This window comes from Aedes albopictus, chromosome 3 (genome assembly GCF_035046485.1).
Source record: "Aedes albopictus strain Foshan chromosome 3, AalbF5, whole genome shotgun sequence".
NCBI lineage: Eukaryota > Metazoa > Arthropoda > Insecta > Diptera > Culicidae > Aedes > Aedes albopictus.
The window spans coordinates 199,762,807-199,786,745 of NC_085138.1; the positions used below are offsets into that span (position 1 = coordinate 199,762,807).

General features: G+C 42.0%; 1 protein-coding gene across 1 annotated transcript; it reads left to right on the forward strand.

The window, feature by feature from the left end:
- Positions 1-917: 917 nt before the first annotated feature.
- LOC115261646 (uncharacterized) lies at positions 918-12,803 on the forward strand. The gene is made up of 3 exons (XM_062857691.1): positions 918-2,309; positions 2,372-4,977; positions 12,653-12,803. Exons 1-3 carry the CDS (start codon positions 918-920, stop codon positions 12,801-12,803), a joined length of 4,149 nt encoding a protein of 1,382 aa, XP_062713675.1.
- The last annotated feature ends 11,136 nt before the right edge of the window (positions 12,804-23,939 follow it).

Here is a 23,939-nt window from a genome sequence, read left to right on the forward strand (position 1 = left end):
CCTAAAATACTTTGAGTATTTATTACAGCGTGTGCCAGTCGGTAGAGGAAGTGGAACTGACAGTAACTTACGCAATTGGCATAGTGGAGGACTGGATGAGGTCAAGACAATTGGCACTCACGCACCACAAAACGGAGGTGGTAGTTGTTCGTGAACCCACGAAAAGGGAACAAATTACATACGCGCGCCACCTATTTGTGAGCAGAGGCGTCGTCAAAACAAGGTCATCCCCCGTTCGTCGATTGAGATCATGGCCCAAAAGGAGAATAAAGGAGATATGTCATGGCTGCACACCTTCTTCCGGGATATCTTGCTATATAAGGAACTTCGGTGACATGTGTCAGTCTCTTTTTGCTCATCAAAACGTCATCGAGTGGACAACGTCAACATTAGTGAAAGTGAAGTAGAGTAATTGTAGTTTAAAATTATTGAAATACACGTTATTAAGTTAATAAATTGAGTTTCGGATAACAAACGCGCGCGAGTGTATTACTTGGTGAATCACTTACCTGCTCTGGTCGTCGGTCGTCCGAAAGTCGATCCTGGAGCCTGAAAAGGAAAGCTGTTCCCACCTGTGCCTGTCTCGTCCTGGAATCCTGCCCCGAAGGTAACTCCGCCGCTGCTCGCTGTGCCTGTCGTCATCTGGTCCTTCGAGCCGGATTACGTCGATACTCCGTACGTCCGGCAATCCCGTGCTCACGAGTCGCCACTTGATCCCTGGGGGATTCTAGAAAGATCGACCATCGCCACCATTGCTTCTGCATCGAGAACCTTCTAACGTGAAACATCGTAGCTGAATTTGGAAATACAAGGCAATAAAATTGCCTCTCGCAGGTAATTAGCAGTCCAAATTCCCTACTTTCTCGCTTGTGTGTGCTTCGCTTTTACCTTTGTCCCCAGAATACCAATTACCCGTGATGGCCACCGAACGACGCATCAAGACACTCAAGATGCGGGTGAAGAGCTTGACAGCATCGCTCACCCACATCAAGCTTTTCGTCGATGAATTCGACGAGGACACGCAGGCTGATGAGATTCCCGTCCGCCTGGAAAGCCTGACCAAGCTGTGGGAAGATTACAGCACGACACAAAGCGAACTCGAATCGCTCGACGAGAATTCTCTGGAGGATCTCATCAAAGAACGGACGACGCTGGAAGCGTCCTACTTCCGGGTCAAGGGCTTCTTACTAGCCCACAATAAATCGCATGTGAACCAAAGCTCTCCATCTCCTACTCAATCAGTGGCGCACTTCCCTATGTCCGCATCGCAGGTGCGATTGCCGGATGTCAAGCTTCCCATTTTTGACGGAAAATTGGAGAACTGGCTCGTCTTCCACGATTTGTACATCTCTTTGATCCACTCGTCTACAAATCTCTCTAATATACAAAAATTCTATTATTTGCGCTCATCGCTATCGCTGTCGGCGCTTCAGCTTATCCAGTCGATTCCACTAAGTGCCGATAACTACACCGTGGCTTGGAATTTGCTTCTAAAGCACTTCCAAAACCCAGCAAGACTGAAGCAAACCTACGTGGATGCACTCTTCGATTTTTCGGCGTTAAAACGTGAGTCGGCAGCGGAACTTCACAACTTAGTGGAGCGTTTTGAGGCCAATGTGAAGGTTCTACACCAGCTTGGGGAGCCAACAGAGCATTGGGATATTTTGCTCGTTCGTATGTTGAGCACCCGACTCGATACAACAACCAGGAGGGACTGGGAGGAGCATTCATCTTCGAAACGAACCGTCAAGTTCAAGGACTTGATTGAATTCATCCAGCGACGCGTCACCGTGTTACAATCCATCCAAACAAAGGTCGTCGATACTCCGTCCTCTGCTCAAGTGAGAAAGCCAACCTTTCGTTCAGCTTCGAGCCACAGTGCCAATCAGGTCAGCCCTCGCAAATGCCTCGTCTGCTCGGAACACCATCCTCTGTACCTTTGCGGGAACTTCTCAAAATTATCAACCGAAGACAAGGAAAAGGAGGTTCGTCGACATCAGCTCTGCAGGAACTGCTTGCGAAGGGGGCACCAGTCCAAGGATTGCTCCTCGTCTACAAACTGCCACAAGTGTCGAGGCCGGCACCATACATTACTCTGTTCCAGCGACTCAACGTCCCAGGCTACTTCGAAACATGTTAGCCCCCCGCAGCAAAAACTCACGTCAGCTTCGCCAGTCAGCGATACTCCGATCAATTCTGCCTCTGCTCTTGTGGAGGCTATTAGTTGTGCGTCCGCCAGCCACCAACAGAAAACCGTTTTGCTGGCTACAGCGATGATTATCCTTGTTGACGACAACGGCGTTGAACACGTTGGGCGCGCCCTTCTCGATTCAGGAAGTGAGTGCTGTTTATCACAAAACGTTTTGCGCAGTGCATGAAGGTCCAGCGACAGAAAATCTACCTGCCAATCAGCGGTATCGGCCAATCTTCCACTCAGGCCAAGCAGAAGTTCTCTGCCACCATACGATCACGTGTCGGTGAGTACTCCACCGCCGTTGAAATGCTTGTTCTTCCCAGAGTCACCGTCGACCTACCTGCTACGTCCGTGGACACCTCGTCATGGAATTTTCCACCTGGAATTCAACTGGCGGATCCAGCGTTCGACAGCACCTATCCAGTTGACATCATTCTTGGCGCAGAAATCTTTTTCGAACTGTTCCGTGTACCAGGTCGCATCCATCTCGGCGAGCAACTTCCAGTGCTGGTGAATTCCGTTTTTGGATGGGTCGTCTCAGGGAAGTCAACCGTGACTACGAACAGTACCCCAGTCGTGGCGAACATCGCTACCGTCGCCGACCTCCATCAACTAATGGAAAGGTTTTGGAAAATCGAGGAAGGCAATTCACCCACAGCATATTCCGTCGAAGAGCAAGCCTGCGAGGAACATTTTTGCCGAACCGTGTCACGCTCTCCAGAAGGAAGATACATAGTCCAGTTGCCCTTCAAGGAAAACATCCTGGACCAACTTAGCGACAATCGCAGCACTGCTGTTCGTCGGTTTCATCTCCTACAAACACGCTTGGTTCGTAATCCCGCGCTGCATGACCAATATAAAGAGTTCATCGACGAGTACCGCAGCCTTGGACACATGAAGCGCATTCACGAATACGAAGAGTCAACTGGTAAACGTTTTTATCTCCCGCATCACGCTGTACTTCGTGAAGACAGCGCCACTACGAAGCTAAGGGTTGTCTTCGATGCATCGTGTAAAACTCCGACGGGCCCATCGTTGAACGACGCTCTCATGGTGGGACCTACCGTTCAAGAGGACATCCGATCGATCATCATGCGATCCCGGAAGCACCCTGTCATGTTAGTCGCCGATGTGAAAATGATGTACCGCCAAATACTCGTCGACCCTCGTGACACTTCAGTCCAGCTCATTGTATGGAAGCCCTCTCCGGAACACCCTCTGGAGACTCACGAACTTCAAACCGTAACTTACGGGACCGCAAGTGCGCCGTTCCTGGCTACGCGGGTGCTGATGCAGCTTGCTGAAGATGAAGGCTCCAATCATCCACTAGCCAAACCTGTGTTGAAAAAGGATTTCTACGTGGACGACCTGTTTTCTGGTGGAAAAGATGCATCTGAAGCAATTGAACTCCGAAATCAGCTAGAAGCACTCCCAGCGAAGGGTGGATTTCAACTCCGCAAATGGGCATTGAACGACGAAACGGTGCTCAACGAGATTCCCCCTGAAAACCGCGCTCTGAAAAACTCTGTTGAACTGGATCGAGACCAGGTCATCAAAACGCTAGGACTCCATTGGGAACCTGCGACGGATTGCCTCCGCTACAAAATCGAATCACCTTCAAATGCAATCAATCATCCACTTACAAAAAGAATCGCCCTCTCTCTCATTGCTCGACTCTACGACCCACTTGGACTGGTAGGACCAGCGGTGACCAGTGCCAAGGTGTTCATGCAGAACCTGTGGACCTTAAAGGACGATGACGGGACACCATGGAGTTGGGATAGGGTTCTACCGATGGAGTATCAGACACGATGGACTAACTACCAAAAGCTGCTACCAAACCTAAACAATCTTCGCATTAATCGATGCATCCTCCTACCTGAACCGGAAACCATACAGATTCACATCTTTGCCGACGCTTCGCAGCTTGCCTACGGTGCCTGTGCCTATGTTAGGTCCACCAATCCTGGTGGATTAGTAAAGGTCGCCCTGTTGTCCTCCAAATCACGTGTAGCACCCCTTAAGCGCCTTAGCATACCACGTCTCGAGCTGTGCGGTGCATTACTGGCTGCTGAACTGTACGAGAAAATCAAATCGTCGCTGCAACTCGACGCAAAATGCTACTTCTGGCTAGATAGCACTGTCGTCCTTTGCTGGCTCAACGCCTCACCTGCTACCTGGAACACTTTTGTAGCAAATCGAACATCCAAGATTCAACTTGCAACACCTAACTGCTCGTGGCATCACATTTCCGGTCTGGAGAACCCTGCGGATTGCCTTTCCCGTGAACTGGCTGCGGACACCATCGTCGATTTCAACCTCTGGTGGCACGGACCCCAATGGCTACAACAGCATCAAAAACAATGGCCAATGGCCCGTGAGGATACTGAGCAACCTTTGGAGGCAATGGAGGAAGCACGTCGGTCGTCAATAGCAGCAACACCGTCTACACCTGAACCGCAATTCATTGACCAAATCGTCGAAAGATTCTCAAATGTCCAGCGTCTCATCCGGGTGATCGCCTATTGCCTCCGTTTTCTCCACCACTGCCGATCAGCACCAAACAACCGAGCCAAATCATTCCTTCTCCATGTTAGTGAGCTAATCGAAGCAGAGCACAACATCATTCGTTTGGTTCAACAACAAGCCTTCAGCGAAGAAAGGAAACAGCTGAAGAAAAATCAACCAGTGTCGTCGAAATCCCGCTTGAAGTGGTTTCACCCGTTTGTTTCGTCTGAGAACCTTCTTCGAATCGGTGGCAGACTAGGAAGTGCCATGCAACCGTACGATGCCAAGCACCAAATTCTTCTTCCAAGATCACACCGATTTTCTCTCCTCCTGGTCCACAACTACCACGAACGGCATCTTCACGCAGCACCCCAGCTTCTGCTAAGCCTACTTCGACAACGGTACTGGGTCATAGGGGCCAGAAGTTTGGCCAAAGTCGTGGTCCACAACTGCATTACCTGCGTCAGAGCACGCCCACGAATGCTGGAACAGTTCATGGCGGAACTACCAGCATCACGAACCAACCTGAGTCGACCATTTTCAATAACAGGAGTAGACTACTGGGGACCTGTACATCTGAAACCTGTACATCGCCGTGCAGCACCAGGAAAAGCCTATGTCGCTGTTTTTGTATGCTTTTGTACTAAAGCTGTGCATTTAGAGTTGGTCCCAGATCTGAGCACAGCCAAGTTCATACAATCCTTCCGTCGTTTTGTGGCTCGCCGAGGATTATGCACCGAACTACACAGTGATAATGGGAGAAACTTTGTGGGAGCCGCTAACGAGCTAAAACAATTGGTGAACAGCAAGGAGTACCGTAACGCCGTAGCCCAGGAATGCAACGAGCATAAAATTCGCTGGAAATTCAACCCTCCGAAAGCGTCAAACTTCGGCGGTCTCTGGGAGGCTGCTATCTATTCCGCCCAAAAGCACTTCATACGAGTCCTCGGCAAAAACACTCTTTCCTTCGATGATATGCAAACTCTTCTTTGCCAAATAGAATCCTGCCTGAATTCACGCCCGCTCGTTGCACTGACTGACGACCCTTCGGACTACGAAACGTTGACACCAGGGCACTTTTTGATTGGATCGGCGTTGAAATCAGTTCCTGATGCCGACTACACAGAAATTGCCTGCAACCGACTCTCCAGATGGCATCACGTGCAAAAAATGTACCAGCAACTTTGGAAAAGGTGGCACTTGGAATACCTGTCCACACTGCAACCACGATCCAAATGGCTCTCACCTCCCATTGAAATAAAGGAGAACCAGCTTGTAATTATACGCGATGAAAATTGCCCTCCGATGCATTGGCCAACAGCGAGAATACATCAAACTCATCCTGGAGCGGACGGCATCGTGAGGGTGGTAACGCTCCAAACACCATCTGGTCGGTTTCTTCGCCCGGTAAACAAACTATGTCTCCTACCAACCTCATCATCGTTTGACCAACACGAGCAAGCTGAACTCCAAACGCAAGTGTTCGAATAAATTCACGACTGCATCTTCAGCACCAACACAGCAACTCTTCGGGAAAACGACCAAATTTTCTCAATTTCTTCCGCCGCACCGTCCGTCATAGTAGTACCTAAAATGAAACTTTCAAGGCCTGTTAATTAACAGGACCAGGTAAGCACCTGTCCTTATCATTTAATTTTAGTTGAACCCGCTACCGGGTCTGATGTTTTGCAGAAATTCGCCGCTCAATCTTTTTGACGTCTCCAAACCAAAACAACGACGATCATCGAGTACGCAAAAGAAATGACACTTCATCATCGAGATTCGTCATCATCATCATCGACTAAGCTGTCAGAAACGATGTTCCTGAAGGGGCCAGCATGTTCGTGAACCCACGAAAAGGGAACAAATTACATACGTGCGCCACCTATTTGTGAGCAGACGCGTCGTCAAAACAAGGTCATCCCCCGTTCGTCGATTGAGATCATGGCCCAAAAGGAGAATGAAGGAGATATCTCATGGCTGCACACCTTCTTCCGGGATATCTTGCTATATAAGGAACTTCGGTGACATGTGTCAGTCTCTTTTTGCTCATCAAAACGTCATCGAGTGGACAACGTCAACATTAGTGAAAGTGAAGTAGAGTAATTGTAGTTTAAAATTATTGAAATACACGTTATTAAGTTAATAAATTGAGTTTCGGATAACAAACGCGCGCGAGTGTATTACTTGGTGAATCACTTACCTGCTCTGGTCGTCGGTCGTCCGAAAGTCGATCCTGGAGCCTGAAAAGGAAAGCTGTTCCCACCTGTGCCTGTCTCGTCCTGGAATCCTGCCCCGAAGGTAACTCCGCCGCTGCTCGCTGTGCCTGTCGTCAGTAGTGGTAAACAACCGCAAGTCTGAACAGCAGGCAGTGGTCACCACAATCGGGTGCACGATCAACTCTAAGCGCTCACTGAAGCAATTGGGGTCATGATCGACGATAAGCTGAAATTCAGAAGCCATGTAGAATATGGCTGCAAAAGGGCAAGCATGGCGATAATGACATTGTCTAAGATAATGTCAAATAGCTCGGCAATAGTCTCTCGTTTGCGTCAGCTGCTCGCGGCAGTAGCGGTCTCCATACTACGGTATGGCGCCGCTGCATGGTCGAAAGCGCTAGTGGTTAATCGAAACATGAAGTGACTTGAGAGTACCCACAGGCTTATGTGACTTAGGGTCAAACCCGGATTAAGGATTGTGGGGGCCCGGGGCCCGAACGGATATGGGGGCCCCTCGGGAGAGGAGCAAAAATGTTTTTTCTTTATTTTCGAACAGTACTTGAGCAATATGACAAATAAAGTTAATGTAAGCAACCAAAAAAGGGTTTTGTGGGGGCCCTTAGATCCGGCCCTGCTTAGGGTGGTGAGCGCATACCGCACGGTCTCAAAGGACGCGGTATGTGTGCATAGCTTTAGTGGGGGCACAGGATGAAGAGTGCTTCGAGCGACGCGACATAAGAGGCCAGAACCTCGTCTATGCTAAAGTGACAGAGAAAATGGGATTCCTCCAGCAAGGGTAGATGGACACACAGGTTCATACCGAGCGTGTCCAAGTGGACGAGCAGGCCCCATGGCCGTGGCGAGGTGAAGGCAGCCAATTAATCGTCCCATAATAAATTAAAAAGTTTCCATAAATAATTCGAAAATTACCAATAAATAATTAGGGGTGGAAGCAATAATAAACTAGAAAAGTTCCATAAACAATTCAAAAAGCGCATAAATAAATCGAAACTTCCCATAAATAATTGATTTTCTAGCAATAAAAAATGTAAGAATTTCCACAAATAAATCAAAAATTGCAATAAAAAACTAAATTTTTTCCAACAAAAATTTTCGAACATACTACATTATAGAACTATGATAGAAAGACTGAAACTATTGTGCAATTTAACAGACAATCGCTTGCTGTCCGAACTCGCTAACGCTCGTCGGACTTAAAAAAGGAATAACATCTCTGTTCGCATTATACCGGGCAAATTCTTGGATCTGTGGATTGCCTAGAACCGAATCGACGCAGTTACGGCGCATCGGATTTCGGAAACATCGGCGGCCTTCTGCCGCCTCAGTTCCTCAATCCTCTATGCGGCTTCGCCGCATGGCTCAGCCGGTACTTTTACCTTGACCATCATTTCCTATTTATTGCTAAATTTTCAATTGCTTTTTTGATGTTTTTCAATTGGGAATTTTTAAATTATTTATGGAAAAATCAGATTTATTTATGGAAAATTGTAACTGTTTTGGTGGAAAAAATGTAGTTATTTATTGCAATTATTGAATTATTCGTGGAAATTCCGACGTTTTTTATTGCTCGAAAATCAATTATTTATGGGAAATTTTGATTTATTTATGCACTTTTTGATTTGTTTATGGAAATTTTATAGTTTATTATTGCTCCCACCCCTACTTCTTTATTGGCAATTTCTGATTTTGTTACGGAAAATGATCACTTTTTTATGAGTCGTTTATATTTTAGCCGCGAGGTGAATTTTTACTTGACTCAATTTCTGTCAGGCCATGGGTGCTTTAGGTGGCATCTGCACAGATTCGAACACGCAGGTTCCCCCGCATGTCCGGAGTGTGCAAACTGCGACGAGGCCGCAGAGCAAGTGCTCTTTGAATGTCCACGTTTCGTGGAGCAAAGGTCGAGTATACAGGAGGTATGAGGTAGAGATATCACTCCTGACAACATTGTTGAAAGGATGTGTACAGGGGCTCCTTCCACGGTTTTTCGAATCGTGCTTGAACTACAGAGAGAATGGCGAGCCGAACAACAGCTAGTTGAGTTGCCCCCCCCCCCCTTCCCCATCCAGGAGCTTGAGTTCAACGAGTAGTCTAAGTACTAGCCAGGACCCTAGCCTCCAGGGGAGAGTGAACTACTTAAGATGGTAGGTGGTGGAACGCTTACTATTAGATTAGAGTGTACGGTTCCCCCTTTCGAAGTCATTCCTAACGGGCGTACCGCGAAAGTAAGGAAGAGAGCGAATGAGTTTCTAGTTGATCGATCCCCACATCACACGAGGAACCACCTCTTGGATATCTGTTGCAGATTTTCTCATTCTATTAAAAAAAAAACCCTAATTAATCCACCTAGCGGTGATGGTGCCTTTCTCGTGCTTTAAAATATCCTTTTAACAAAACTCGAGCGACATGTTGATGACATTGACATAAATACAAAATGAATACTGCTTGCTAAATCTACTCAATATGGATACATTTTATATTAGCATAACATCCTATATTCAGAAAATATAAGATAACGATCCAAAACTCAAACCAAACAAGTGTCATGAAGCCGCAAAATTTTGAAACGTCATTTTAGATTTTCCGGTCATCATTTTATGACTCCGGATATCTACCCCAACTAAACTAACCGTCATCTTGAACATTGAGACACCATCTTGGATGTTCTGGTATTCATTTTTGGACTCTGCACCTAAAATTACATAAAATAGTCGCCGTATTGAATTTTGGCATGTCGTTTATGATTTTCTGGTTACCAGTTTTGGACGAAGACCGGCATTCTTCCCCATTCAAACTATAGTCATATTGCAGACCTTGTGAAACAGCGAACAGCTTGGGTTTTCTGACTACAAATTTTGAATTCTGGACATATTTTCAAACATAATATGCACATAGCGCAAGAATTAAAAATCCTATAAAATAGCCAATAACTTGAATACTGGGCCATTACCTTGGACTTTGGACCGCTATCTTGGATAATCTGGTGGACTCCGAACATATTTCCCATACCAAATACACTTATTTTACATAGTTTTAGAGCTCAAAATTCCTTAAAACAGTCACCATCTTCTGTTGACGCGATCAAATTCTTATTTTTCCATTCAACGTTGACCCATCCTGCTATAAATTTACACCTTAGGAATCTGAAATGGTACGATTTGATAAGATCGCTTTAGTTTTGTCTATATTTTGTTCTCATATATAAGAACTTAGACCTATTCGTCACTGTTGTTCATACCTAATGTTTATCAGGCCATTAAACAAAGCCACGATTTAATTTTTCACATGAACGTTGGTTCTGCTACACAACAGCTAGTCTCTAATGTGATCTAAGGCTATTTTCTTGCTAACCGTTCATTAGATTATCAAAAAATCTGCGATCTGATGTGTCGTATGTATGGGTTTGGTTCATTTTTATATTTGGTAATTTCCGGTGGGATAGCCGGATCTGATTCCATGAGTCATGGACCATGACACTACCGGTTGTCCCAATTATGGTCTGAGAATATTTTATTGCTATTTATTCACCTCTACCTAATCACCGCGATTTGATATATCGCATGAATGGGTTTGTTTCACTTTTACTTCAAACCACTTTCGAAGCCATAGCTGAACCCGCAACACTACCGGGAATCTGTGGTCTGACCCTATTTTTCCATCAGGTTGTCGATAAGTCGTGATCAGTCTTGTTAGATATCACAGTCATTTGAACCTTTTCGTCGATATTCGGCCTCCTTTGTCTCCGACATTCGCAACACAAGCAATCAAACTACTGTTCGAAACAAAAATGTCAAACGAATGCACTTCACCACGATAGCGGCTTCGGGAGACGGTTCGGCTTTTGTTATTCCTGTCTTCTTCCATAATAATAGCTATGTTGCCCATCTGTGTGTCGTATTCAATGCAACATGCAATAATAAACTATTAACATTCATAATCGGAATTGGCTGAGAATCTATGCGTAAAGCTAGAATTAGACACATGTCATCGTGTCAGATGACATTGATTTGACCCTTTCTTATGTTTATTGATCTTCGTTCTACTGACTAACGAAATGAAGGTAGTAAAAAGTGTCGAATGTTTACAAGACTGGTCGTGATTTGATGTACCGCATCCATGGGTTTGGTTAAATTTTACATTTTACTACCCGGATCTGATTCCGGGTAACTACCGGCTGAACCAAATATGGTCTAACATTATTGTCTTGTTAACTGCTCATCGGTTAACCAAAAACGCTGCAAATTGAAGGTGTCACAAGTCACATTCAGGGTTTGACAATTTCTACGGGACTCTCGGAACCAATTCCGGAACACTACCAGTTGTCTTTAGTGTGACGTAAGGCTATTTTCTAGCTAACTGTTCATCAGGTTATCGCAAAAGCCACGATTTGATGTGTCACATGCCTGGATTTGGTTTACTTTTACATTTGGCCTCTTCCGGCCACTCAAAACCGATTCCGAAACACTTGCTGGCCGTTCATTAGGCAATCTAAAAAGCCGCTATTTGATGTGAACCATGTACGGGTTTGTTTCTCTTTCAGATTTAACCACTTGGGCGGGAACCCCGGAACGGGTTCCGGAACACTACCGGTTCAGATATGGTCTAAGATGGTTTTACTGCTCATTGCTCAACAAGTCATCGAAAATGCCGTGGTTTGATGTGTCGCATGCATGGGTTTGGTTCAATTGTATTTTTGACCACTTCCAGTGAAACGCCTAGAACCGGTTCCGGAACACTACCGGTTCAGATTGGTCTGAGATGATTTTCCTGCTCATTGTCCATCAGGTCATCTAAAATGCCGTGGTTTGATGTGTCGCTTGCATGGGTTTGGTACAATTGTATATTTGGCCACTTCCAGCGGGACGCCCAGAACCGGTTCGGGAACACTACCGGTTCAGATATGGTCTGAGACTATTTTCCTACTTACCGCTCATCAGGTTATCGAAAATGCCGTGGTTTGATGTGTCTCATGCATGGGTTTGGTTCACTTTGATATTTGCCACTTCCGGCGGGACACCCGGAACCGGTTCCGGAACACTAACGGTTCCGATATGGTCTTAGACTATTTTTCTGCTTACCGCTCATCAGGTTATCGAAAATGCCGTGGTTTAATGTGTCGCATGCATAGGTTTGATGCATTTTCATATCTGGTCCCTTCCTGGGGTACCGTTCCGGAACACCTAAATGGCCATATCTCCGGAACGGCTGAACCGATTCAAACCATTTTCAATAGGAAACAATGGGACCAAATTCCGCGTCGAATGAACCGTCGGTCATTGAAATCGGATGAGGTTTACTGCCAAAAAGTGATGTGAGTTTTTTGTACACACACATACAGACACACACACACACGCACACACATACACACACACATACACACACACAGACATCACCTCAATTCGTCGAGCTGAGTCGATTGGTATATGTGATTTGACCCTCCGGGCCTTCTATCAAAAAGTCATTTTTGGAGTGAACATATAGCCTTTCCAGTACACTTAGTGTACGAGAAAGACAAAAAGAACAGCGTGTGCCAATGTAAAGAACCCTGTACCAGTTATGGATACATTTTTTCACTTCAGTTTCTTATCGCACTATTTGCATGCACTCCTTATGGGATTAGCCATAACTGGTACACAATGGCAAAAAAGGTTGCAAGAAAGCCAAAATACGCTGAAGCGAACAAAGTTTTGTCCGGAATTCTGTTTTACAGGCTGAAGCCGATTGAGGAGTCCTTCGTCGGTGAACAACAGGCGGATTTTTGTGAGGGCCGATCAACGACGGATCAGATTCTCGCTAAATTTCGCGAGTACAACTTGCAGACCCATCATGTGTTTATTGAGTTCGAGGCGGCGTACGATTAAGTGAAGCGAAAGGAGTTATGGCAGATTATGATCCAACATAGTTTTCCGGCGAAGCTGGTTAGACTGATTCGTGCGACGCTTGACGCTTCGAAATCGAGTGAATATGCGGTGTTCGTTTGAATAAAACTCAGGTGTAACTAATTTGTCCGCGAGAATAAAGGTAGTTTTGATGTGATTGCGTGTTTGGTGTGAAAAAGGAAACCCGGAAAACTCCTGAGGCATCTCCGAAATCATAAATACATGCTACAGCAACCATTGCATCTACTGAATCGGCAGCAGCGCACAGAATAGCAGCAAACAACTCTTACCGTCGATGTTCGGTGGACTGCGCACGCTCAGCAGCAGGGAATGAAATTATCGATCACGATCGCGATAGTAGAAAACTCTCCCACACGCATTATCGGCGAAAAAAGACGTGCGATAAATTCAGACCCGGGTTTCTCCCGAGAATGTGTTTTCGCTCGTTCAGCAGCGCCGAAAATCGATTATCATCAGCAATGAAAAGTTGACTAGTTTGCTTTCTGCTCTTTGTTCGCCTTTCCGTAGTCCCGTCGTCACCGGCTGTAGCTTTTATGTATAAAATTTCTGTCCTCTCTCGAGCAGCTTGTGTGGTCGAGTAGTTATGGTGCGCGCTCATACACATTTTTGTTGAGGGTCTAGGTTCGAATCCCGTTAGCGGCAAATTTTTGTTATTTGCCATCTGATAACACAGCGTAACAAAAATTAACTTTTTGTTTGTCTCAAGATCAAACTTATGTATCTCCGAAGGATTTTGGGCCGCTGAATCCGAATGTGGGCTCAGATTTGCTCTAACACGTCACAATTTTGAGCTATACCTCAATTTATAGGGCGAAATATGCGATTTTGGGCTTTTTTGACTGCAAGCCATTAAGCAAGGAAATATTTTTTTTAAGCAATCAAAAGGATAATTGGTCAGTTAACATCTAAATTAACGACTTATGCACCCTCCAAAAGTTGCATGCAAGTTTTCATACTAACATAAAATGCTTAAATCTATCAAATTTAATTAGGTAAAATGAAATATTTTGCATGAGTCGTTAATTTAGATGTTAATTGACCAATTAACCTTTTGATTGCTTAAAAAAAAATATTTTTTTGCTTAATGGCTTGCAGTCAAAAATGCCCAAAATCGCATATTTTGCCCTATAAATTGAGGTATAGCTCAAAATTGTGACGTGTTGGAGCAAATCTGAGCCCGGATTCGGATTCAGCGGCCCAAAATCCTTCGGAGACACATAAGTTTGCTCTTGAGACAAAAAAATGTTGCGCTGTGTAATTATCGTGATAACTTTGCAGGCGATAAAGTTGGATAGCGAAAATGAAAAGAGCGATATCCAGTTTTCGGCTATCTTTGATCGGGGACAAACAGCAACGACCGATAAACATTTCTCACAGGAAAAGTAAACACAGAAAAAATCGGTTGCTCGGAAAACGCCGTTTTTCGTCTCAATTTGCTGATAATTTCATTCCTTGCTCAGCAGCTATTGAAGGTAAAGGGGCAGAACCGTTCATTATGCTCCTGGACTTGGCCGATGATATCGACCTCATCGTGATCGACCGTCGGGCCGTGAAAGCTGCGTTCATATCTTTTAAAAGGGAGACTGCGAGGTTTGGACTGACGATTTACACCACAAAGACCAAGTACATGATTGCTAATGGTCAACGTCGGTCCTGCCGTGTTAGTGGCGACGAAGTGGCGCTAGGTGGTGAAAAGTTTAATGTTGTGGGCGAATTTGTTTGTCTTGGTACTCTAGTAACGTGCGATAATGATGTTACCCGCGAGTTGAAAAGACGGATTGCAGCTGTCAATCGGGCCTTTTCGGTCTGCGAAACCAGCTCAAGTCCTCTTGGCATTAATTCTATCAAATTCGACCAGAAGTGGGCCGAAGAGATCTAACTCTACGTAGCTGAACGGCCTTACGAACGACACCAAACGAGCAGACGAAAATGGAGCCATTCTTGGCACGTGTGGTTGGACTCGCTTTATTCTACACTTCTCAACTGTCTTGACAAAGATGCGCTGCTTCGGGACATGATACAGCTGCCGTTGACCACGGCTTCAGGGCATCCATGCAGGAACTTTTGATAAGATGAATTAACTTATGTTTTCTTGACAGGATAAAAGGCTGCTTTGCCTCGGCTGATATGTTCTTTTCCGCTTGAATTCTACTATCCACACGTAGTATTCCACGTTCATCGAGCATTGGTGCTAGCTGGTATAGGTTAACGTTTCCGGTTCTTCATCAGGACTTAGCAGATTGAAAGCAACGGTCGCCATCTCGTTCGTGAAAGCACGGATCTGGCTTCATCCAATTCTTCCCGGAAAAGGTACATGGATTTTGGTGCTGTGTTGGAGTATTGCTTTCGACTGTTGTTGATGAACCGGTATACATACGTACGCTGCAGTTCGTAGCAGGCAGTTTCAGTTAGAAAATCTTTCCAAGTCAATTACAAGCTTCGCTACCGGTACTTCCTAATGAACATAGGCAGGACGAGCTTACCGTACATTGCTGATTACGGGAAGATTTGGGCGCAGTTTGACCATCGCCAGGTAGGGTCAGAGTCGATAAAGGAGGCTGTGTTGTGATCGGTGCTACGTATAGCCATGTTCTTGAAACCGGCGAAATCGGTGAAACGCCACTGAGCGCGCAGAGTTCTTCACCCGGATGAAATCACTTCAGTGAATTTCACTTTAAATCAAGCTTAAATTCTTCAGGACGCGTACCGTTGTAAAAAGTACAACACTTTCAAAAACCCTTGCTCGTCGTATACAGCGCGAGCGCGGTGCAGTTTTTGTATGAAATGAGCGCGTGTCCTGAAAGGTTAACTATGCGTGTGGAACTGCAGTGCGGTTTTTGACAGGAGTGACATTTAGGATAATTTCAACGTCCTTCTATCAGATTATTTTCAATGTTTGCAAATGATTTTCGATGGTGTAAATCCCAAAGAGCAGAATTTGTATGCGTTCAGTGCGGACATGTCTGCTAATAAATCATTAATTTTTGTTCATTTGAATAGTTTTTCACTAAAAATCTTTTCAAGGGCCCATCAAACCGAGACTAAATTCAAATAAATTCTACAGAGCATTACTGCATCACGAAGACAATTTTATCGTCACCGAGAACGACAAATTCATCGACAATAAATCACAAACACAAGCAGAAGATAAATTGTCGCCCCATCCAAATTCGGTATGAGGTTAGGCTAGATTTGGTTCGGGGTGAATGGGGCCTCTGTTCCTAGTACTGACCCCCCGAGAATGCGAGAACACCAGTAGTGAGAGACACCACCAACCGAGTTCTGGTTCGAACGCCTACACATGACCGGGTATTGACTGTGTGGGGTCCGAGAGTGTGACGAGCAGGGCGGCTGTATATTTTAGAGTGAAATGAATGGCTTTGCTTTAGGAATAGGCAACGCAAATCATCCAATTTCACAGTCACGTACACTCACTTTTTTGCGTCGGCCCAGATAATCGTTCAGCAAAAATTGGTTCATCCTTTTTTGTTTTGATGGGAAACCGAAAACATGCAGTTGGGTAAACAGACCGTAAAGTATGGATGTGCTCGCCAATGAAGCACCCAACGTTTAGTTTATGCGTATTTATAGGCTTCGGTAGCTGGACTATTTTCAGAGTTAGTCGACACATGACAAAGTGCTGATAGAATGTTGATCATCTCGTTGTTAAATAGACCCACAAATTCACCCATTTGCGTCAATTGATTTTTTTTGCTGCAAATGAAGTGCACAATTTCACGTTCCATTGAATTTGTTCACGAGTTGTGGAAGTTTTTGTTGAGTGATAAATGTCCCACTGCTATAATTGCACTGCGGAACAAACATAGAAAAAGGAGTTGCGGCTAATAAATAACGTACATAAACTATAACTTGTGGTATACGTATTGATGTTGTAGAAATGAACGTTTTGACTTCAAGTTGGAGTTATACACAAAAACCTCTGCTTATGAATGGTTTCTTTATGCAGATTCATTTTCAACAACTTTTTTACAAAGTCATTCAAAACCAATATCGCGCATAGGAAAATGTCATAATGATGGTAGCTATGGTAAATGGGAGCTCAGGGTGATCTAAGAGAAATAGAGTTAAAAATGGAGCGGAGGTGCCGAAAGAAACCACAGGAGGGGTGAAGGAGATCAAGTTGCAGAGAGTACCCAACTAACAATCGCCAGCCGCAAACAAGCATGCATGCTGAATTGTTGCTTTATAATAGTAATTATAGCTAAACTAAAATTATGCTGTACACATTACTGTACAAACGCTATTTCAATTGAAAAGGTAGCCAATGTTCAACATTTCGTATTGGTATTAAGAATGATAATTTAAAACACTTTTCAAGCGTTTGATAAGATTTTAATTCGACTCGCAGAAGTTCCTCTACAACATAGTTTAACAACACTTTTTTCTGCTTCTTGTTAAGTTCATGTAAAAATTAGCACATGTATCTGTATAGTGTGTTTTTCACAAGTCAAACAAGCGCTTTTGTTTCATCATACTTCGACTTAGAGAACATGATGAAAAACACGTGTTTTTTACTGAACAAGAGCTGAATTAATCTGTAGTTCAGTCGTTAACCATCATGTCTGTGATAATTCACCACTGCTGAACAGGAGTCGAAGTCTGATCATTATTAAACCACGGAAGTTTATGTTTTGATTTGAGCGCTGCAATTCATCATCTCTAGGATGGCGCAGATAGGAAGGCATGCGGCTGGCAATCGACGGGTCTCGAGTTCGAATCTGGATTTATGTAAATTTATGTGTAGTTATTATTTCACAATATTTGTTCACAGCAAAATCATAAACTCTCGTGGAAATTGAAAAATTTTGCATTTTATTTTATTTTTAATCATTTTTGCTAAAGCTGAATAACAGCTGTACTATATAGTTGTAAAACAATTTCACAACAAACAGTTCAGTTGATACACAACACTATGCTCTATAGTTTCTCCAAATTTGTGTGAACAAAACCCGAACAAAGGTTGTGCCTGAAAATTATCCAAATGTTATTCAGCAGACAGAAGGGTAAGGAAGTGATGATTGCAATCATTTGTATTCACACCTCACCGAATATACCTTTGCGTCAGCACAAATTCATGCGGATGTCGGGGTGTTGGTGGGACTTGGTTGGCAGAAGGTTCACACATTGGTGCGTGATGGAATTGGGTGTCTTTATTATTCTGAAGATGTGCGCGGCACAGTTCGCTTGATTACATAACTTGGTGGCGTTATCCAATAGGATTGAGACACTGTGCTGTGGAAGTTTGGAAGGAAAGCAAATGGCTTTTTCAACCCGTTTTTGTTCTAGCGATGGCTATAAACATGTTAATATACATGAGTTGTATATGAAGAGAGTCGGGAGAAAGTATATAGAATGATACAAAGTAGAAGGAAAGGGACGGGCCAGGGATTGAACCCAGGACCTTCTGCATATGAATCAGAAGCGGTAGCCACTAGACCACCAAGCTTGTCTTATAGAATACAAGAACTGCGTGCTGTAACTAGGTAATTAAGAAAATCATATCTATTTTCAACTGCACAGGTTAAAAGCTATTTGAGGATTTGTGGTTGAAATGTTATTTGACATTCTTGCGCTAAATTGAAAATCCTTGAGCGTTTTTCATTTTAAAGTTATGTAATGAATCGGTAAAATTGACCAAAAAATTGACTGAGAACTTTTTAGTGTATGTTTATTATTTGTGCCAAATTTCATAAAAATTTATGCATTACTTTTAACTGTGGATGAAAAACAAACAAATGTGGTTTTAAGCATTTTGTACAATCATGACCAATTTTCATTCGCATATAATGGATAGATTTTTTCGCTACAATTCAAAGTTCTGTGAGGATAATTATGAAATTTCATAAGTAGTTCTGATGCTTTTAAAGACACATTCTTGCAAAACTTCATCAACTTTGATTAATTGGTTTGAAATATATAGGTGTTGATGGAGGTGAGTGTTAGTGAAAATGTTTCGTGTTTTTTATGTGCGATCTTTGACTGTTAATAACTTTCGAATGTCTCTGGTGGGCATTTTTTTTATTATCGTACAAATTGGGCCGAAGGGTCTCAGATTTTCATGAAACTTTTTCCACAGGCAGGGCTCATGGATATTTGAACAAAAAAACGAAGCATCGTAGAAACAAAGTGTTTTAATGAAAATTAAAGCAAATTTTCTCAGGAATCCAATAAAAAATATGAAGTGGAAAAAGTTTTCCACAAAATTTTCTACCGCTGAGAAAATTCATAAAGAAAAGCTAGAAAAACTATGTCCGAACTCGTGGAAAATTTTCAAAAAAATATTTTTGGGAATGTAATTTTATAAGCTGTCAATTATGTGAAAATGACCATGTAAGCCTATATTATATGGTCATTTTTCACAAAATTTGCCATAACTCAGGAACGAAAATTAAGTGCTTTCCAAAAATTTCAGCGATCAAAGCTTATGAAATTACCTTCTCAACAATATTTTTTTTTTATTTTCCACGGGTTTGGACATAGTTTTTCCGGCTTTTCTTTATGAATTTTCTCAACGGTGAAAAATTTTGTGGAAAATTTTTTCTAATTCACTTTTTTTGGATTCCTGAGAAAATTTGCTTTCATTTTCAATTAAAAACTTTGTTTCTACGATGCTTCGTTCTTGAGTTATGATTTTTCAAAGAAAAGGCTTTTATGGCACATTTGGACAATTGTCAACAAAATTGGCCATAACTCAAAAACGAAAAAAAGTGCATTCCAAAAATTTCAGCTATTAAAGCTTATAAAATAACCGTCTCAAAAATATTTTTTCGAAAATTTTCCACGAGTTCGGGCATAGTTTTTCCGGCTTTTCTTTACGAATTTTCTCAACTGTGGAAAATTATGTGGGAAACTTTTTCCAGTTCATATTTTTTTTGGATTTCTGAGAAAATTTCATTTTCTAAAACAACTTTGTTTCTACGATGCTTCGTTCTTGGGTTATGATTTTTCAAAGTAAGTAGTGTCAGGGGAAAACAAAAAAAAATCCACCTGAGTTTTCCGGGAAAATAGGCGACCCTGAATTTTCCTCAATTTTTTTGTTCATATATCCATGAGCCTTGCCTGTGGAAAAAGTTTCATGAAAATCTGAGACCCTTCGGCCCAAACCCGTACGGAGATAAAAAAAATCCCCTGGTTCACTCAGTACAGATTGAACTAACCCAAGAATCTTTTGATACATTTATGTATTTTTTTAAATACGAAATGTCTTCATTAAATAATGCTCGTATATGTAAAAAAATACCCTGGCAAGTGAAATGCGGTGTCCCTAAATTCGAGTATGTTGTTAAAATTCTTACATGTAATGTACTTGTGGAGTTTTCTGATAAATAAATATCTCTAAACCGTGATTTACGCCTAAAGGTAGGCAATTTCATATGAAATTCAAACTTCCTGTAATATTTCGATTATTTCATTGATAAGGGCTTTAGTAATTGTATGAATCATGCAAATTGCATTCAAATGTCGATTATATAGTGTTTCAATGCTAATTGTGAATAAAATATATGAAAATCTTCTGAAATTAATATTGGCAATCTAGCTGGCCAAACGCCCCTTAGTGCGTCGTATGCTTACCTTGATCATTGTATTATCTGTCAATGATAAGATCGCCATAATCACACTTATTTTAGAATCACTTGTTCGGTTGTTATATTTTCGGTAAAAGTTCGGATTACCGAAGTTCATCACAGTTTTACCGAAGTTCGGCTAATTTTTACCGAACGTTTGGTAAACATTACCGATGATTCAGTAAAGTTTAATTTTTTGACGAACCTCGGTAATATGTTGCTGAACAATCGGTAATCCGAACTTTTACCGAAAATAGAACAGCTGAATACGGTACTTTATTTTAAGTGTGACTATAATGAAGTTTTATTTTTAAATCAAATGATCGGTTTGAAACCGTAAATAAAGATACAATCAACATGAACAGATTTAAAAAAATATATGTATATAACGAAAGCACGTGGTCTATCATACAGTTGGCCACAATACATCAAAAAAGTAACTATGTCGTCTATATTCAACTACAAACAAAGATTACAATTAACATCTTCCTTTTCTAGGTCAACGGGCTTCGTTGCTTGCATACATGGCTGATGTTTATTATAAAATTAAAATAGACCGGATATTGTTCGATATGAATAAGATTGATTTTTGATTTTTAGCACGTTTTGCCACAATCAGCGCTCTTTTACTCAGGAGAGTATGTAAATACAAATTGGAATTGAATTGCACTCACAGTAGTGAGTTTATAATTGATTTACCACCTGAGTGCTTTATCGCTTCTTTCCAATTCGCAATGCTCACCTATCCCGCAACCAATTAAGAACGCACCCACAAACGACAGTTTTTGTATTCACGTTGAAAAATGTTTGGCAACACTCTCCGGTTTCAGTGGACTGTATCGCATAAACTATAGGCGGCAGTTTTTTCCAGATTTTTCATCAACAGTAATGCAGAAGCGCCAGGCTGCCGTAAATTTCCCTATCGAGGTTCTTTGATCCACCCAGTTTATTTTTTGCCTCGGAAGCGCAAAAGTTGGATGATAAAAGGAAATGGCTGCACATAAATCGCACACTTTCGCTGTGAATGCCGCAGACAGGCGTGGGCTGGGCGAAAATTATTTTCATAAATTGAATTCACCCTCTATATCAGTTAGTGGAGCCGTGCCGGGCCAGTTCTTCGCTCTATTGAATGGGCTGCACGTTTTGTCACCCTTTTGCTAGCTGTGAACCACGGAAGCCTCGGGCCGCGACACATGCACAGACCTAGCCTATCCTCGACTGAATGAACCAATTTAATGAGAGGAGAAATCAATGTTTATTTTCCGGCTGAATTAACTGGACTCCGGTTAGTTGAAGGGGTTGCTTTGAAAATTGCCCTTCACTAATTGCAAACTGCAGGCTATATCCTTTTCAATACCCAAGTAACACTACATGTTATATAATAGTTTTTATGTCACCATTCGTACCTAGTGTGGTGTATTTTCCTTGAATTATAAACTCATTTTTGAACACTTATAAAGTCAAAACAGCGCAAAACATGGCGGCTTATAAAACATCTTACATTTAATATAAGATGTATCCTAATACATTTATAGTACTAAAAAATATAAACAAACTACAAACCATTCAGCTCTCTATTTTATTTCAAGATATTTATCGAAAATAAAACTTGGAAAATACACATATAGTGCAGTTACATTTTCCAGTCCGAATAAAATATTTTCTCGGTGATATAACCTGCAGAAAACTTTAATATTACAATCCATTTGCATTGGTTGGAACTGAGTTGTTTGGAAGTCGTATAACTGATAAAAAGCATTTATAATAAAAAAAACAGTCAATTATGCGTGTAGCATCTAGAATGACGTAAAGCAAAACAAAAACAACAAAACAAATTTCATTTTAACACACAATTTTGGCCTTGTCGACGACTTAAACATGCAACATGGAAATATTGTTGAGCCAATGATAGTATTTTTTTTCGGAAAACTCCCCAGAAAATGGATTTATCTCAATAATAGTATCGCTTTTTTACATGCGCTTCCAGAATCTTGGTGCAATTTCTCATTTTGCTTATTCATTTTTTAAGCGCTGTTGATTGCAATTAATGATCATAACATTAATCAACCAAAATGGGTTATTTTTGCATCCACTTCTTTAAAAAGCTCGAAAAAACAATATGGCAGATATCAAACGATTCTTACAGTGCCGTACAGAAAATGTGAACAAGTATCACCATTTACAATATGGTAGTTTTGAGGCCTGAGATTGATTTCTACTATTGACCAACGTTAGATTAGAGCATTTTTAGCTGTAAAATAGGTTTCTGCGGAATTTTAGATAAATCAACTAAAATAAAAACATTACCTTTTCGCATATTTTTATTAGGTATATACATATTTTTGCCATATACTGTAATCCGGATGATTTTTCTTAATTCCATGTCTACAGACTGCGCAGCAATTCAAAAGTATGTTTAAATTACGCTAATAATGCATCCGCAGAACAACCTTACAATATTTTTTTTGGAGAAAGTTGTACCTGCGATTATAATACGTTTAAATAACATATTTTCAACAAACGTATTGCAGAGATCATACCAAAATGAGCATCTGTCAAAATAAAAAAAAAGTAAACATTGAAGGTAAGCAAAAGTACTCTTCGTTGTGTTGAAGCTTCGGGGTGCAAATTCAGTGTTACTGGATGGACAACCGATCCTGATGAGATTAAATAAAAGATTAATCGTTAACTGATTTGCTGGTGGAAGGAAGGCCATAATGGGAGCTGGTTGACGACCGAGATGATTGTGAGCAGCTACTATGCCGCCGTGAAGATATTTTGGCGCGTTGAATCTTCTCCAACATCAACAATCCGACGAGATATGCCACTAAATTCATCACCAACTTGTCCGTATTGATTGTTTCTTTACGACAATCATCTTTTGCGCTCTGAAAAATAGGTACAGTCGACGTGACTAGATTTCGACATAATCTTGCTCATCGGGGATCTTTCTGACCACTGCGGACCAAATTATGAGTTAGTACAGCTGCGCAGTAATCTGTGTTTATTATTTCATTTTTGGGCTGCAGTTGTAAACCTTAAGAACATTCAAACCTTGTGTTAAATACATTGTGATATTATATTTGTAAAATAAAACCCCTATTGCTTAAATGGGGTTTGATATTGTGTAGTTGGAATTGACTATAATAGATTCAATAGTCCAGGACTAGAACATATTTGATCAAAGCATTTGCGAAGTAGAGTTCTGTTTTTGGGATGTAAACAATGGTGTCTTCGTTGTTGGTTTGCATGATGCTCCATTAATGTTATATATTTATAGCATATACGAAGTTTGGACTTGAGGTACTCAAGTGATTTTATTTGCAGTTAGTCATCGATAGTCGAACGGCTAACATAATAAAAGCATAATAAAAACATAACATGTTTTCTGATTCAGTTATACTACTGTTGTAATACATCTTTTGACATTCTGATTGCCAAAGATGTTTTCTGTGTTACTTGGGTAGTAGCATCAATTTACCTTACCTATGAGAGTTCAGTTTTTTTGTTT

Bases quoted from the DNA above. Each gene is read 5' to 3' on its own strand.
- LOC115261646 (XM_062857691.1), top strand. From the start codon at position 918: ATGGCCACCGAACGACGCATCAAGACACTCAAGATGCGGGTGAAGAGC. The intron at 2,310-2,371 runs GTTGGGCGCGCC...CGTTTTGCGCAG, and splicing joins ACGACAACGGCGTTGAACAC to TGCATGAAGGTCCAGCGACA. The intron at 4,978-12,652 runs GTACGATGCCAA...TCTGTTTTACAG, and splicing joins CTAGGAAGTGCCATGCAACC to GCTGAAGCCGATTGAGGAGT.